The sequence below is a fragment of the Cupressus sempervirens genome, chromosome 9, assembly GCF_028749045.1.
Source record: "Cupressus sempervirens isolate cs-2001-9-10 chromosome 9, ASM2874904v1, whole genome shotgun sequence".
Taxonomy (NCBI): Eukaryota; Viridiplantae; Streptophyta; class Pinopsida; order Cupressales; family Cupressaceae; genus Cupressus; species Cupressus sempervirens.
Genome location: NC_143126.1, coordinates 576,613,028 through 576,630,177, shown reverse-complemented (window position 1 = coordinate 576,630,177; position 17,150 = coordinate 576,613,028). Strand labels below are relative to the sequence as shown.

General features: G+C 35.1%; 2 protein-coding genes across 2 annotated transcripts in view; one reads left to right on the top strand and one right to left on the bottom strand.

The window, feature by feature from the left end:
- The first annotated feature begins 4,407 nt into the window (after positions 1 to 4,407).
- On the top strand, positions 4,408 to 12,180 carry LOC149539970 (uncharacterized). Its single transcript, XM_089801188.1, has 8 exons — positions 4,408 to 5,037; positions 8,987 to 9,160; positions 9,383 to 9,715; positions 9,838 to 10,070; positions 10,179 to 10,331; positions 10,417 to 10,817; positions 10,922 to 11,327; positions 11,459 to 12,180. The coding sequence occupies exons 3-8, from the start codon at positions 9,411 to 9,413 to the stop codon at positions 12,043 to 12,045; spliced, it is 2,085 nt and encodes a 694-aa protein (XP_089657314.1). The 5' UTR covers positions 4,408 to 5,037; positions 8,987 to 9,160; positions 9,383 to 9,410; the 3' UTR covers positions 12,046 to 12,180.
- The window catches only part of EMB1895 (ARM repeat superfamily protein), a 234,797-nt gene continuing 223,065 nt past the window's right edge, over positions 5,419 to 17,150 (bottom strand). Inside the window, exon 7 of the mRNA XM_089801184.1 lies at positions 5,419 to 6,553. Coding sequence (XP_089657310.1) covers positions 5,965 to 6,553 — 589 coding nt within the window. The 3' untranslated portion in view covers positions 5,419 to 5,964. The remainder of the gene's footprint in view (positions 6,554 to 17,150) is intronic.

Sequence of the window (17,150 nt, the reverse complement as noted above, 5' to 3'; positions counted from 1 at the left end):
GGTGGGAGTGGACTATTTAGGTTCCACGCAGTCAGGTGGTAGTGCTTTTTACTCTTACCATTGAGATCCGTCCGTAGTCGCCGTGGCTGGAGTTTTCTTGGTTGGCATTTACCTTCATTCTATTCATGGATGTTTTATCATTATGGATGTATTGATGTATCATGTATGGTGGATGATTTCATTTATTTTACTGTACTTTGTATCATGGATTTGAGGATGATGTATCTTTATCTTTACATATGTATATTCTTTTAAGCCTTTCATACCCTGTGACATGTACAGTGGATGATTGAGCATTCCGAATTAATTTGCCAAGAGGCATTCGGAACAAATGTATATTATGGACATTGGACTTTCTGATTATTCTTTCATATGTATGTGGTAGTTGTTAGACTTAGAATTAATTAAATTTAAATGTGATTCAACGTCATGGGATCCTTAAGGAATGTAACTTGTGATGTATGTTGGTTGATGATTACATGTTATTGCTTCCGCTACTGTGTGTTTGATGTGTATGTTATATATTCTTACTTTAAAAAAAAATGTTTAGCAAACTTAGTGAAACTTTAGGTTAATTCTTTTGGATCCCTTGGCGGGGCGTTACAAATTATTTCTTGTAAAAAATTTGGAAATGATAATTCCATCTCACGTCAATTTGAGAACTATTGTTACTAATTTGTTTATTTTCATTAATTTGGAGGACAAGCTACAAAAGCTTTGGAAAAATATAGTTCGGAAAGTATGGAAGTGTGTGTGTTTCTGAACTATTCCAAATAACAATTATTTACAATTTTTAAAGGTTAAGGTTTAGAGTTTTTCCTATTTTAAGGTTTTGGGATTTGTTTGCTTCTTGAATTCTTCTCATGAGCAATTTTTAGGTCTTCTATTTCATTTGGAAAGAATATAGATTGTGACAGATAAATTATCTTGACTTGTCCTCAAATGAGGACATTTTAGCTTAAGACTTATTTCTCACACTCCATCGACTTCTAGAAACAGAGAGAACCTAAATATTTGATGGTTGAAAAAGATTAAATAAGATCTATTAGAGGAAACATAAACATGCATGAGATTGTCTAGGTGATTGTTTTTGTGTTATCCCTCCACATTTATGTACTAAAGTTTTAAGTCATTTTTTTCTCCTTAAATTCAAATGTTGACAACTAATTTTTTTTTTTACGCTAAAAAACTCCATAACTTAAATAAAACAAAATCCAATAGGATATATTGGAGGAAACATAAACATGAATGAGATTATTTAGGTGTTCATATTTATGTTATCCCTTCGCATTTCTGTATTCAAAGTTGCAAGCCATTTTTTTCTCCTCAAATTCAAATGTTGACAACTAAATTTATTTTTCACGCTAAAAAACTCCTTGGCTTAATTTACAAAAACTCCATTTTAAATGGCATCTTGTTCAAAAAATGTCTACCCAAACATATAAAATGATACTACTAAGTATTAAAATATGTACTCACTTAGTCTCTGATTTTTTTAATAAAAAAATGATCATATTTTAAAGGCACTAGTTATCAAAAATTCATGACACATTGCAACAAAGACTCAGCGCGACTAAGCGCGACTACTTAGTTGTTAATGTAATATACTTCATCATTCCTTTGAATTGCTACCTAGCTATGCATTAGCTCCTCTTGTAATAATACAAATAAAATAAAGCTTATTATCTATTATATGTTGCTCTTCAAGTTGTAAGTTGCTATAAAAAGTTTGAATGGCCCTAAAAGATGAATAATACTCCATCATTCATTTTAAAATAAAAATAATTTGAAAGTTGACAATTATTAATTATTTGAGGATGACAGAAGTAATTAGACTATTAATTTTTTTAGTCAAGGTTAATCATAATAGATTTATAATTTTTAAAAAGTTTGAAGTTATGTATATTTTTTCAATCTATAGACTATAATTAATGTCATGAGTAATTTATTAAATATCACCTTCACAATTAAATTGTCTTTTATAAAAATAATAATTTATAAAAATATAACACTTTCCCATAATTTAGAATGTATTAATATAAAGACATGCAAGTAATTCTATGCAAAAAATAATATTGTAGTGGACAAAACATGTTGCACAAATAATTTTTCAGCACGAATGTTACCGAAAGAAAGTTTGATTTTATAAATAACAAGTATGAGAGTAATTTTTTAGCAATTCTCTAATTATTGTTAACAAAAATACTCAATTTGATTTCATAATAAGAATATATTTTTAATAAATTTTATGGTGAATCTTTCTTCTTTCTTCCTCAACTAAATCTATGAGTCTTGAACTTTTCATTAGCCCCTCAAAAAATAGATATGCATTTGTAAAAGTTGTGAATTTGAATAAGCTCTTAAAAGGAACCAAAGAGATGATAGAGAAGCTAATTGAATATTTTAAATATGTTAGATTGTTAGCTAATGATTTGAAGAAAGAAAATCAAAATATCATAGATACCCTTTTATTTTGTAAAACAAATTCAAGAAGTTGGCTATAAAGGATGCTACTGAGATTAAGGAACAAACAACATTTAGAGCCACCACCAATACAATATGGCCATTACAACAGTTGCTAATGACTTGAAAGGAAATCAAAATATCATGGATCCCCTTTTATTTTGTAAAAAGACTTCAAGAAGATGGCTAGAATGGATGCTAAAGATATTAAGGAACAAACAACATTCAGAACCACCAACAAAACAAATATGGTCATTACAATAGTTGCAAATGCCCTACAAGTTTACAAGGAAAAATAAGTCATTAGCTTGCACAGTAAGGCGAAGGGGGAACACCATAACAAGGAGTAGCTAGTTTATTTATTTGTTTTTCTCAATTTTATGCAAGAAATTGATTGTAATTAAAAGACATTTGTTATATTAGGTTGGAACAATTTATTTCAAGGAAAGTTGAAAAGACTATTTATATGGAAATGAATGACAATGGGAAGGATTGACAGTTTTTAATTCAAAAATTTCTTCTTGTTTTTACATCTGAGTCAGATTCAAATTTTAGAGTTGTTTGTTAATATTTTGGAAAACAAAAAAAATTGACTTAATTTTTAAAGTTGTTTGTTCATATTTTGTGTGACGCTTTCTACTTGTTATTCATTTCAATGATAATTTTGGTGGCAAAAATCTATTTATAATTTTAAAACCAACATTATAATTTCATCTATGTGGAATAATAGTCCTAGAAGTTAACTTCATGCATATAGAAATCTTGCTAAAATTATTAGATATCGTTGGAGACTCATAATTCACATCATTTTTTTCATTTTTCTATTTTTAAATTACCACAATAATACAAAATTAACATAAGAAAATATATATGTTAAATTTCTATTTTTTTTAAAAGGAAAAATTCATGCACTTCAAGTAGGTAACTAATTTTATTATAAACTTAATTATTTTCAATTTTGGCAAGCTTAATTTTGTTTAAGATCTTGCAAACATTTGATAGACTTCACAATCTATTTATTCATTAGGCGAGATTCAAGTTCCAACAAATTATGTACATGACGTGCTTGGTAATTTGTGTTCTCATTATATAATTAATTTTCTCTTTTAAAACATCCCATGATACAAGAAATATTGAAGGCAAACACGTGCAAGTGTATCTTGATACTTACAAATGTTAAACCTCACCTTAGAATGAAGAATGTGTTTGTGTATATATATATATAAAATAAATTTTAATGGCAATTTCTTAGACTGTTTGCCAATTGCTTGGTTGATATCTATATTCATAACACTATTGAATTTAACATAGTTATTTCCATGTGCAAGTCATAGTCCAAGAAAAACATTTTGGAAAGTAGCACAAAACCTAGCAAAAGTAATTGTACTTCAATCAAGAGCCTATTTTGTCCTAAGTCCATTATGTTGATCAGGGTTATTAAGTGTCCAATTTGTGGCAGGTCTATTGGTAACTTAGGGTCTGTTTAGAGTCCCATTCGTAGTCTACCGGTGAATTGGGGAAGCCTCCTTCTTGGAGGTCTTAAGTCCAAAACTCGCATTGCTACAATATTTTTAAAAAAACGTAGGGTCTGGGTTGCGGAATTGTAGAAATCAAAATTTCTACATATCTCAATTTAGCCAGATCAAGGTTTTGCAAAACTTCATTCCTATTTTGGGATTTTACTTGTACCATTTGTTTCACTCTGAAGATGAGTGGGAAGATACATTTTTATGTGTAAGCTTGGAACTGAAGGCCGATCCCAAAAAATAGTTCAATTCCTCAAAAAGCATAATTAGGTTTTGATTTTCAATTCATAATTGCTAGTGGGAAATCCGATAACCTAGTTTTGAGAGTCTGGTATTTAGTTCCATTTTGCAAATTTTGAAACAAACGCAAAAAATTTCAAATCTGGATTATCAAAGAGCCATTTCTCATCATCTTCCACAAACCAAACAAGCCCTTTATAGATTTAGTAGGCGTAGGGGGTGAAAGCCTAGTTGGAGATGGGAGATGAGGGTTGTAGTTGCTTAAATGGTAAGTAGGAGATGCGGGAGCATCCAAAAAAAATTTAGCGATCGGCATCAATATATTTTCCATTATGTTGCATCAAATTGGGTTTATTTTGTCTAGAGATTCTTTGTTTCAATGTCTCAGATAGCTTGCTCCCTGTGATGTTTCGTACGATGCTAGAGCAACCACGGTGGAACTTGTTTTTGTAGTCTTATGGATGCTAACGTGGAACTTGATGTCCGTATACTGCCCTGGCATGTATGACTTCAGTTACGTGCCCAGTCAGCCTTACGAAGGACCCTGCAAACAGATGCTTTGGTTGGCCACATATTGGCATTTTCTGCAATTTCTGCAGCCTCTTGTTGGCAGCCACGTGGGGAATTTTCTCAAACGAATGAATACGGAAACGGTTTGTTTTTGCAACCATAAACACACCAGTAAGGAAGGCATTAGATAGAGAGGCTTTGTACGTCTGGCCAAATATCGAAGGATTATGTTTGCAGGTTTTATGACAATGTAGTTTGCATTTCTTTGTGGCCATCAAATGTTGAAGTGTAAGAAAAGGTTCTCTGCATAAATGTTCATTGAGGCGTTATATTATTCATATTGACTGAAGATTCTGCCGTGAGGATGTCTTGTTACAGAGTTAACTGTCATGTTGTTTAGTTCCTGTTGCTTAGAAGACTGAATGTGTTCGTAATTGTCTGTGGCTATGGTATTGTTGCCATCGGTACCAGTTTGCTAATTAGCATCACAGAAGTGAATTACTTACTGTATATTGTTGGGAGGTAGCTCCATTAAATGACTTCGTTTCTGGATCGATATTTAGCATAGTCTTTCATTTTTCATGTATTGCGATCTGTTCTAGCACTTTATGTTTTTACTCATGGGCTAATATTGTTATTCCATTTGTGCATTGCTGAAATTCCATTTCAGAACCAAATCTAATGTAGAGACACACCCTCCTATATCTCATTATTTTCGATGAATGGTCTTTTGAAACATCAGAGGTAAGGCAAACGGTGAAATCCGTGCAATAAGTCACAGTAGAAATTTTCCTCTGGAAGAAGTCATTAGTACCAATATTCTATAAGTCCTCATGTTGGCATTTTGTCCGTCTGGGCTAGCTCAGAAATAATAAACATAAAGCACTCTTCAGAGGGAACAATCTATTATGCACCCTTCCACATTATCTTTGTGTATGCTATAGAACACTGCAATACACTAATGGATTTCTCTACCTTGATAACAGGAAACTCTCTTTCCTCAAGCTTATCCAGTGACAGACTGGAGAATGATTGTCATGGTTGTATACAGAATGTGTTTTAAAATTTGATTCTGCTGATTTTGCTAGACTTTACATAGTTGAGTTCCAATTCTCTACTCTCCACAGGGTGTGCATTCAGTTTCATTATTTGCTTTATGACTGCATACGATAGTGAATATGATACAATAAAGTAGTGAGAAAAGCTGCCAAATTGATTTATTCTTCTATGACTTGATTCTAAAGATAGGACCAGCATTTATAGGCTGCAAACTCCAAAATCTCCCTCTGTTGTCAAGGCATGCACAGAGCCATGACATTTGATATAACCCACATGGCAGTGATGAGACATCCAACAAACACGTAGAAAATCCTTGTCCCTTTTTATCCAAATCAAACTTAGCAAATGTCTTAACTTTCTGGTTAGGCTTTTCAAAACTTGCATCCTTAAACTCAGATTTATCTAAATCTGGCCTCACAGGGCCAGTTTTTGTTCTAGATTTATTGATGGACGTGGCTATCAGTTTCATGTGTACCAGCAACTCCTCTGTCAATTCTAACACTTCCTGTGTTTCCTCCATGCTCCACCCTAGCCTCCAATGAGCATAATTTTCTGAAGTAATCCGCTGTGAACAATCTGAAGACTGAATAATCATGATACAGCAAATCTTCTTCACCTTACAAGAGCTCCCAGGTGGGATATTCTTGACCTGCGCACAAAGACTCAGAGGAAGCTGGAAACCTTGCTGGGCAGAGATTCCACCAGTATTCTTCTCATTCGTGTTTTTAGCAAAAAGCTCCACACCGATGCAAGGCCTGAAGTTCATTTAAAAAAAGGCCTTAGAAGATAAGAATTCTTCATACAAAAGCACTCCATTCTATAATTTTGTGACAATTACAAGATGAGAAAATTAAGCAAATATAAAAATATAACTTCCCTGAAAAACAGAAAAAAGCACTATGATTAAAGTTTAAAAAGTCTTCTACACATGAATGAATGAATGATAGTAAAGCATGGGCACTCGAGACAAGGGGACCTCTGTTTAGGGGTAAATTGCAAATGACAAAAATAAAGTTATTGGTCAGTATGGTCTGTCCTCTACCGTCTTTGTATAGGCTCTCTGATGCATCTCTAAGGTATCAAGACAGGAATTGGGAAACATCTCATCATTGGCTTCTAAACTCTACCAAATTCAATCTATTATGGCACAAATATTCTATTGTTCAACCACTTATGTTCACTATTTAATGCAATTTGAATATACATAAACTATTTATTATGAACTAGTAATTCGATATAACCACATTAGCATCACACTAGCATTATTTTGGAGATTTCACGTTGACTAGCAAGCAATTTAGTTTCCATCATATCTGGAATAAAATTATTCGGGTGGGAGAACTCTATACACCTAATTTTATTATTTCTATTAATGATAGTGTGAACTCATGATGTGCTGAGGGTTTGAATATCAACTCTATTTAATCCGTATAATCCATATCTGAATATCATTTTAATATAGTCAAATTGCATAACATGTTACATAATATAGTGTTAACTTTCCCTTGTTTCAATCCCAAAACTTATCCAAATCCATTGACTTATTAAATTATGTATCTTTTCTTTCTGGAAGGCCTAGAGAAAAGTCTTTCCTTTACATATCTTAGCTACCAAGGGCCTAACTTTGGGAAAAGAAAGGGCATGGCAGCAAAGTGAACAAAGGCTGGCACTGACATACACATAGTACATTGAAAATAATAGTTATAAAAAGATGTATAACAATTTACAAATGAAACTCTCTGATATAATCCATATCTAAATATCATTTTAATATAGTCAAATTGTATAACTTGTTACACAATATAGTGTTAACCTTCCCTTGTTTCAATCCAAGAACTTATCCAAATTCATTGACTTATTATAACTAAACTACGTATATTTGCTCTCTGGACCCTAGAGAAAAATCTTCCCTTTACATATCTTTAGCTACCAAGGTCTGAACTTTAGGAACAGCAGGGGCATGGCAGCAAAGTGGCGGAGGCTGGCACTGACATACACATAGTACTTGAAAAAAAAAGTTCTAAAAAGATGTATAACAATTTACAAATGGAACTTTCCCAAAATTAGTAAAATACTTAGTACTACTAAAAATTGAAGTGAATATTAATAATTTAACATTGTGAATTTGAGATTTATATTATGTTACATACAAGAATTCCAAACAACGAGAAAGGAAGGTCCTGAGTATAGGCCTACACTATAAAGGAAGGGTTAGCTCCATCCATCCTTGCCGGGACTAATCGGCCCTGCGAGATGATGTCATGCCCTTAGAATAGTAGGGCCCACCCGGCCCTACTATTCTAAATGGGAGTTGCCTATTAGAATTGTAGATGATTACCATTATTTGTAATGTCCCCTTTCTCTAGGACATTATAATTCTGTGTTGCCGACCCACTTCGCCTAGGTTTCGGGGGCAAAAAAGTTCTTTATGGGGTTTAGTTCGAGATTTGGCCTAGACGTTTCTAGTTCCCAACCTATTAGAGCAATTTTGGCAGGTTGTTCAGATGTTTATTATTTTTATTAAGTAAACAAAGCTCAAAATTCTTGGTATCTCAATGTTGAATTTGGAAGCATCTCGCCAAGAGCTTTCCGACGAGCTATTGCACGTGCTTATCCGAGTTCATTTGGTCAATTATTTTGATGTCTGATGATTATATGGTTTACTAGGTGACTTTTAAACTTCATTTAACTTGTCACTTTATTTTTAAAAAATACTATGTTCACTTAAGTGACTACAAGATAAAAAAGGTGCTTTATCCCACATTGCCTAAAAGGGTGTGCATCACATTGGGAAAAGTGATAAAGATACAACCGGCTCCACATGGGGAGTTATGAAGATTATAATATTTAAAAACAAATATTAATCTGGGAGTTGGAAATAATGACCATAGTAACGAGAATTGCCCAAAAATCGCCTGAATCGGCGATTCCGCGACCCGATTCATCCTGGGCGATTTTTTTTGAATCGTGAATCAGTATCGCCGATTTCTGGGCCATGAATCGCCTGAATTGCCGATTCAGGCGATTCATGTAAAAATCGCCAAAATCGCCTTAAAAAATCGGCTGTGAATTGCCCACGGCATGTAAAAAGGGAAGTTGAAATTTTTTTTAAAAATCACTTGTTTTTTTCACTTTGTTTTTGACCTATTCTCTTTGTTATAACCCTAAAGGGCCTTCTATTTGTGAAGCATGAGTAGAAAAGAGGAAAAGTGAGAGAGAAGAAGAGAAAAGAAAAGCCATAGGTTTCCAACCGGCAAGAAGGAGGAGCACCAAAGAGATCAACCGGCCATTTGGGGAGCCCATCAATTGCTTTGGGAGCATTAAGGAGCCAATATCAACACTCCTCAACTCATTTGCAAGAGGTAAGTGCTTTTTTTTTTCTTGCATGTTAGTGTATTATGCATTTTTTGTTAAATTTTTAGTGTATTATGCGTTTTTTGTTAAATTTCTATAGTTTTCAAGAATTTTAGTGTAAATCTTGAATGCTCTTTATTTTACTAAGTTGCAAGCTAGGGTTTGTTGTTTTCTAATTTTTATTAGCTTCAAACTTTGATATTTTACATAAAAAAATTTTATTGCAACAGCGTTTGCTCTCATTTTTCACAAATTCCAATGGGTAAAAAAGATGAATGTTGGAAATATAATGAAGAGTTTCCTGGAAGAACCAAATATCAAACAAAATGCATGTTTTGTAAAGAAAAAATAACTTTCGGGGGTATTTATAGATTGAAATTCCACATTGCTGCTATACCTGGACATGATGTTACAGTTTGCACTCACCAAACTCCTGAGGCAAAACGCACTTGCCAAATACCCACGCTTGAGGGCATGGGTTTGAACAAGGAGATTCACGATGCTGCCAGAAAGGAGATATGCAAATTTTGGTACTTTTGCAACATTCCATTTATTGTAGCCAGGTAATTGATTCTTTTTTCTTTGTTTTCTTTAAAGCTAAAATTAAAAGTAAAAGTAAAACTTTAATTATATCTACTTGTTTTATAATTTGAGTCTTTGACATCTAAACTTTTATTTGTGACAGAGCTCCTTATTGGCAGAATATGATAGATGTGGTTGCTATTTGTGGTCCGGGGTTTAAAGCCCCAACTGAGGCTGAGTTGAGCGGATACCTCCTAGATGAGATGGTAGAGGACATGAGGGTTGACCTCGAGGAGAACCGAAAAGAATGGATTGCAAAGGGTTGCACCATCATGACTGATGGTTGGACCGATAGGAGGAATAGAACACTCCTCAATTTTCTTGTATCCTGTGGAGGTGATTGATCATTCTACTTTCCTACATACATTGTAAATTTTGATTTGTTGAATGCTAATTCGTTAATGATCCATTTAATATTATAATTCGTTGTTTTGTTACTTGTAGGATATACCATGTTCATAAAATCCATTGATGCTTCCGCACATGTGAAAAATGCCACATATTTATGTGAGGCTATTGAGGAAGTTATAGCAGAGGTGGGAGAACAAAATGTGATCCAGGTGGTGACGGATAATGCAGCAAATTATGTTGCAGCAGGTAAATTTTTAACTTTGCAAGTTTTGAAAATAAATTTATTTGAATTTTGAAATTTGAATTTCTAATTGACTTAAAATTGTTGTAGGTAAACTTTTGATGGAGAGGCACCCCACCATATTTTGGTCCCCTTGTGCGGCACATTGCATTGACCTCATGTTGGAGGAAATTGGAAAACTTGAGTTTGTCAAGTCATGTGTGGAAAGGGCAAAAAATATATGCAAATTCATTTATAATCATGCACTTGTCCTTAGCACAATGAGGAAGTACACAAAAGGCAAGGAGTTAGCTCGCCCAGGTATCACGAGGTTTGCCTCGAATTTCATCACCTTGCAGTCCTTGTTGACATCAAGGGATGGATTGAGGAGCATGTTTGTTGGGCAAGAGTGGATTCGCTCTTCTTATGCTACGACCACTGTAGGGTTAGATGTGGCGGATTGCATATTTTATGAGGATGGTTTTTGGAAACCCGCTAGAGAAATCCTTAAGGTAAATTTATTGCAATTTAACATTTAGTATTTTGCTTTTACTTTAAGTAATATTATTTTATATTTAAGTTTTGACTCAAATTTTTTGTTTTACTTTATATGTAGGTCACTAAGCCCCTTGTAGCTTTGCTACGAACTGCTGATGGGGAGAAGTCCTCTATGGGCTACATTTATGAGGGCATGGATAGGGCTAAGGAGGCCATCAGAGCCCAATATGCAAGAGTGCAGGAGAGGTATGGCCCTATTTGGGACATCATCGATAGGAGATGGCAGAATCAACTCCATCGACCCATCCACGCAGCAGCTTACTATCTGAATCCGGCATTTCGTTTCCGTCCTGAGTTCAAAGCGGATGCGAAGGTTCTCACTGGCTTATACACAGTGATTCAGAGATTGAGTAGCGATGAAAATAGCGTTGCTGCGATTGTTGAACTAGACCAGTTCAACAATAAGGAGGGGCCACTTTTCTCTGGCAGGATGGCCATAAATGCTCAGACAACACTACAGCCAGGTAAAAATTAAATAATATATTCAATGTTCATGAATCTAGATTCTAAACTTAAAGTTGATTATATAATGCATTAATTTTAGAGTTGTAATTTGTAAATGAGACTAATTGTTTTTATTTTTTCCTTATTTCAGATAGATGGTGGCAAATGTTTGGGGCCACAACCCCAAACCTTCAAAAAATTGCCATCCGCATTCTGAGTCAGTCGAGCAGCGCTTCTGGATGTGAGCGCAGTTGGTCCATGTTCGAGCACATCCACTCGAAGAGGAGAAACAGGTTGACAGTGCAGAGGTTGAATGATCTTGTCTTTATTCATTACAACCTTCGTCTTAGGATTAGACAGATTTTGGGCGCTGACTCCTCTCCGATCATTCTAGAGGAGATTGATCCAGAATCAGAGTGGATCACAGAGACCGTGGACCCAGTCTTCACTGAGGAAGACCGCGCGTGGGTTGACCAGGTGGATGTAGAGGCTGAGGCTGTGGCTAGGGCAGAGGAGGCAGCTAGAGCACGTTCAGGCATTGGTAGACGCACACGCGCACGCACAGACGCAGGCCCTAGCGACGTTATTCATGAGCCCATTGCCCATGCAGGGGACATGGCTCGGCGGTCCTCTAGGACCTACCTTACACGCCTTTCTCATAGGCAAACTGGATACTCAGAGGCTGAGGTTGAGGCTGCAGCAGAGCTAGAGGATGATGATGAGGATGATGAGGCTTGAGCTGGAGCCTTGTTTTTATATTTTGTTTACACTGTATAGATATTGATAGTGATACTGAATCACTGATAGACATATGTTTCAAACTTTCATGGATCTTCATCTTAGATTTATACATACATTTATGATTTGATGTCTTATAGATCTTCATGATTTCATCTTACTGATTCTATGATTTGAATCATTATGATCATTTGATTTTTATTTACTTCAGCTAGCATACAATTTACATTTTAGTACATAATGATAACATAGTTACGTATGTGATGGATTTTATGTTTCATGTTTATGTATGTTAGATTCTATTTGATGATGTTATAGTGTTTTTAAGTTATATTCAATAAAGGGTGCATGAAATAAGTCTTAAATTGTTAAAATCTTTACATTTAAAGGGTTTTTTCAAATTTGCCGATTCACCCCCGATACACGATTCGATTCGGACGTGCCGATTCCGATACGATTCCGATTCACATTACTATGATAATGACTGATTATCTCTTTAAGGACACAAACCCTTGAAGAAGCATTTGGAGGTTGGATGCAAACCTAGCCTTCTTACAGGTTTTATCTACATTTGCCAATCTGACTGTTATTATTGTTTAGAAGATTGGATTTTTTTTTGGATTGTTGTGTTTTATTGTATTGTTGTTGTATAATACAGTAACATATTTGGCAGCTATTTGTGTTAACAGCTGGTTTCTATATGTATTTCTAAATATTGGAGTTTTGAAGCTGATGTTTCTGAAGGAACAAGAGAGGGGAGGGTTCTCACAGTCAAATACTATTGTCGCAAACTTCTGCAAAATCAGGTTCCACATCTTTTGGAATACTACAGTGATTGGCATTAAGTCGGAAGCAGATTTAGAAAGTTGGACGGTGCCATCTATATTTCGTAGGGTCATATATCAGTGCAAGTTATCCGCAGGTGATAGTTCAGTAGCTATTTAATACACAACAATGCATAAACAATGTGCTTGCAGAGCACATATGCAATGGTGTAACTCAAAGAGTTAGTATGAACCAACAAATTATAGAGAATCTTTCAGGTGGACCTCCAACTAATGATGCAAAATTGAGCCTAATGATAGAAATAGTTGAGAAAGCAAGTTTTCATTGGGAGCGTTTAAATTTCAAGGATGGTTTTGAAAGGCCTTTTCAAGCAGTGAATCCAAAACCATCTGCTATCTCATGGAGAAATGTGCAAAATGCTGCTGATTGTGAAAGGAATTCATACAAGCAGCAATACAAAGCAAATCTTGATCAATCTTTCAATACAAGTATAGAAAGACAGGAAGTTGTTGAAGACACAAAACATGGCTACAAGCCTACAACAAACCCCCAAAAAATAAGAATTTAAGGTACACTCGTGATGGGTGAATCAAAGATCCTTATGAATGTAAAAATGGAGGAGATTGTACGATGATTATAACAAGTTTCCGTCAAAGCTTCAAAAAAAATTTCCTTTCATTGATTATGTGGACTTTTAGCTAGAGTTGCAAAACAAGACAGATATGATAAAAAACAAATGTTATGATTTGGCTCGAGATCTCCTTGTAGAGGACAGTTACAGAAATTTGCATAGGGAAGCTATCAATCAACTTGATAGTAGTACTAAAAAGGAAGAGCAACCTTTGCATGATAATATGCAAAATACTAATAATGGCACAAGTTTACTAATAGGTAATTGGGAGACAAAAGTATCTTATGGAGCTATTTATACTAGTCCTTCTGATAAGCATGTTGATGGTCCATGTAGAAGAGTTGACCAAACCGCGAACGTTGGCAATTCCTCATTTAGACATGGAAAACACCAACATCTTATTTGGTGACATGGAAATTAACTTGGATATATTTTATGGTGATACTAGGCTGGAAATTATGTCAAGTTTTGAAGAGCAAATGGACCGCAATGTTGGCATGATAGATGATCTAGCACACGTTGAGTTAGAGGACATATCTAAAAATGTTGTTCCCCTAGGTGATGAAAAATTAGAAAATTCTATGGAGAACAGCCCACTTGTGTTCGAAGCAGATTGTCAAAAACCATTATCACTCGACTTATTGGATATGTTTTTGGTCAAAGAGGACAAGCTTGTTTAAGTGTTGACAAGGATGGATGATTCTTCCAAATTGATTCAGGATTTCATGTGGAAGATTGTGATAGAAGAGAGACATGGGAATCTATGTGGTATCACAAGTCCTCTTTTACATACTGTTTTTGAAACTTTGAAAATAATAAAAATATGATTACTTACAACCATTAATGGATAGAGATTTAGCAATAAAATTTGGGAAGGACAACGAGAGTGAGGTAGATGAGCTATACCTTCAATTGAGCTTAACACATTACTCCATCCACAAAGCTGAAAATCAAACAAGTGGGGTAGCCACTCATGAAGAAGATAACCGTGGTTCAAAGGCACAAGAAATCACACAAATCATCAAAGGAATTCATAAAGTGGGTAGATGTGAAGGCAAAGAATGTAATTCAATCACGTGTTCCCCGTCTGGGACTTCCTATGATGAGAAAAATTCTATGGATCAGCAAGTTGATGAGTCTGGAAATTCTGATTTTTATGACAGCAGTTGTACTCCTTCAGACGAGCACATGGTTAGTGATACAAGAAGTGAGGATAATTTAGAGACTTCAATTAATGGTGAACCTTCCTTTTATGAATACTTTGACATAAGCGAGGGTACTTATGGTGGAGTAGGAAGTTCAAATTTATGCTTAGCATGCTTGAAGGGATTTTTTCAGCTTACCTAGAGTTTTATCACCTAGCTCTTATGAGATGGCCATGGCCTACTTGTTGATTGGTGATTTTACTTCTTGGTATATTCCAGCTATCAGTAGTTTGCCTGTGTATGTTAGTATAATATTCACTAATTCTATTTGGCTTTCAAAGGTCAATGAGTTATTTGCAGATGAGTGAGAACATACATTAACGTTCCACACGAAGTGTCTACATTTTTTATTCAGCAGTATATTGAAGACAGTAGCATTCATGATGTTGGTGATTCACCAACCACTCTTTCCTTTACCCAGGATCATGTTAATTGGGTGATTGGGGATCCGAGTGTTAATAGTATCTTACATCTGGTGGATTATGTTGTGTTGTTACACAGTCACAGGATTATGATCTGTGTGTTTTAGCTTTCTGACACATCAAAGTTCCAGAGATTAGGATTACTCCGTTTTCACTAGGGTGATATAGTGGTGGAGTCAAATTGGTCGAATCTGTCATTGTCATCGGTACAGATATTACAAGAGTGGTATAGTGGTACAGTGGTATAGCTATTACAAGAGCTAATCAGTGGTATCTCAAACAGCATACGAGTTCTCATTTGGGATCTAGGTGGAGCATCCCTATGTATTGCCTTTTATCGGGAAGCTAGGTGGAGAGTTTGGTTGCTATCATCTTGAGGTGGATATTGGTATATTGTTGAGCTCCCATCTTCACTTGACTGTAAAGGCTCGTAGGGTCACTCATGGAGTGAGGCATTCATTCTGACTAAGGGTATTGGCACACAGGGCAGTAGCACATGGCAGTTTGTGTCCCTTTATGGTGAGACTTGGGATCCTGGCATTCAGTTATTTGGTACATTGATCCCTATTGTACTATTTCACCATTCTGAATTTGGGAAGATGCATGCTAGGGTACATCGGCTGAGGAGTAGAACTTCTTTCTCAAGGTGAGTATGGGATCCTGGCATTTGGTTTCTGTAGGTATGAGCAGATTGCTTGAGGGAAGGCAATCTTTGAGAAGAGAGGCTTTGTAATGTCCCCGTTTTCTGGGACGTTATATTTTTGTGTTGCCGAATCACTTTGCCTAGGTTTCAAGGGCAAAAAAGTTCTATACGAGATTTAGTTCGAGATTTGGCCTAGACATTTCTAGTTTTAGACCCATCAAAGCAGTTTTGGCAAGTTGTCCGGATGCTTACTATTTTTAATAACTAAACAGAGCTCAGAATTCTTGGTATCTCGGTGTTGGTTTGGAAGTGTCTCACTGAGAGCTTTCCGACGAGCTATTGCACATGCTTATCTAAGTTCATTTGGTCAGTTATTTTGGTGTTTGATGATTATATGGTTTCTTGACTAAGTGACTTTTAAAGTTTATTTAACTTGTCACTTTATTTTTAAAAAGTACTATGTTCACTTAAGCAACTAAAGGACAAAAATGGTGCTTTATCCCACATTGCCTAAAAGGGTGTGCATCACATTGGGAAAAGTGATAAAGGTACAACTATCTCCACATGGAGAGTTATGAAGATTATAATATTTAGAAACAAATATTAATCTGGGAGCTGGAAACAGTGACTGGTTATCTCTTTGAGGATGCAGACCCTTGAAGAAGCATTTGGAGGTTGGACGCAAACCTAGCCTTCTTACAAGTTTTATCTACATTTGCCAATCTGACTGTTATTGTTGTTTATAAGATTGGATTTTTCTTGGATTATTGTGTGTTACTGTATTGCTATTGTATAATACAGTAACGTATTTAGCGATTATTTGTGTTAACTGCTGGTTTATATATGTACTTCTGAATATTGGAGAAATCAAACAAACTTTTCCAAGTTTTCTTGTATGCATATCTGCTGGATACAAATCAATTAAAGTTCTGAAATTTATATCAAATATTGGTTTACTGTTCAGTTTTAAATTTGTAAGTTTTATATCAAGGGTTTTTAGTAAATATCCGGAAAGGGATATTACATTATTATATTATGTCAAAATAACAATATGGAGTGAAGACAAGGCTCTAATCATCCCCAAGCTCCTCATCACTAGAACCTATGTCACAAAGTTCGCTGAATTTTTGGCTTCAAATTCAAAATTTGGCAAATTTGTAGAAGATTAATAAAATTTGTTAGAATTCATTTAAATTTCGCTAGAGTCTGTTGAAATAGAATTTTCAATGGTTGCAGCTAGTTGAAAAGGGAATTTCCACAACTATGGCTAGGGCATAAGAGATTTGCAGTGGTTTGAATGTGCCCATGTCATAATGAGATCTTACGGTCTTCACATGTTCATAATAACATGTCCACAGAAATCTCTATGGAAAGCCCTTACATCTTGCTGTTATGGTCTTGACATTCACTGCAAGCCA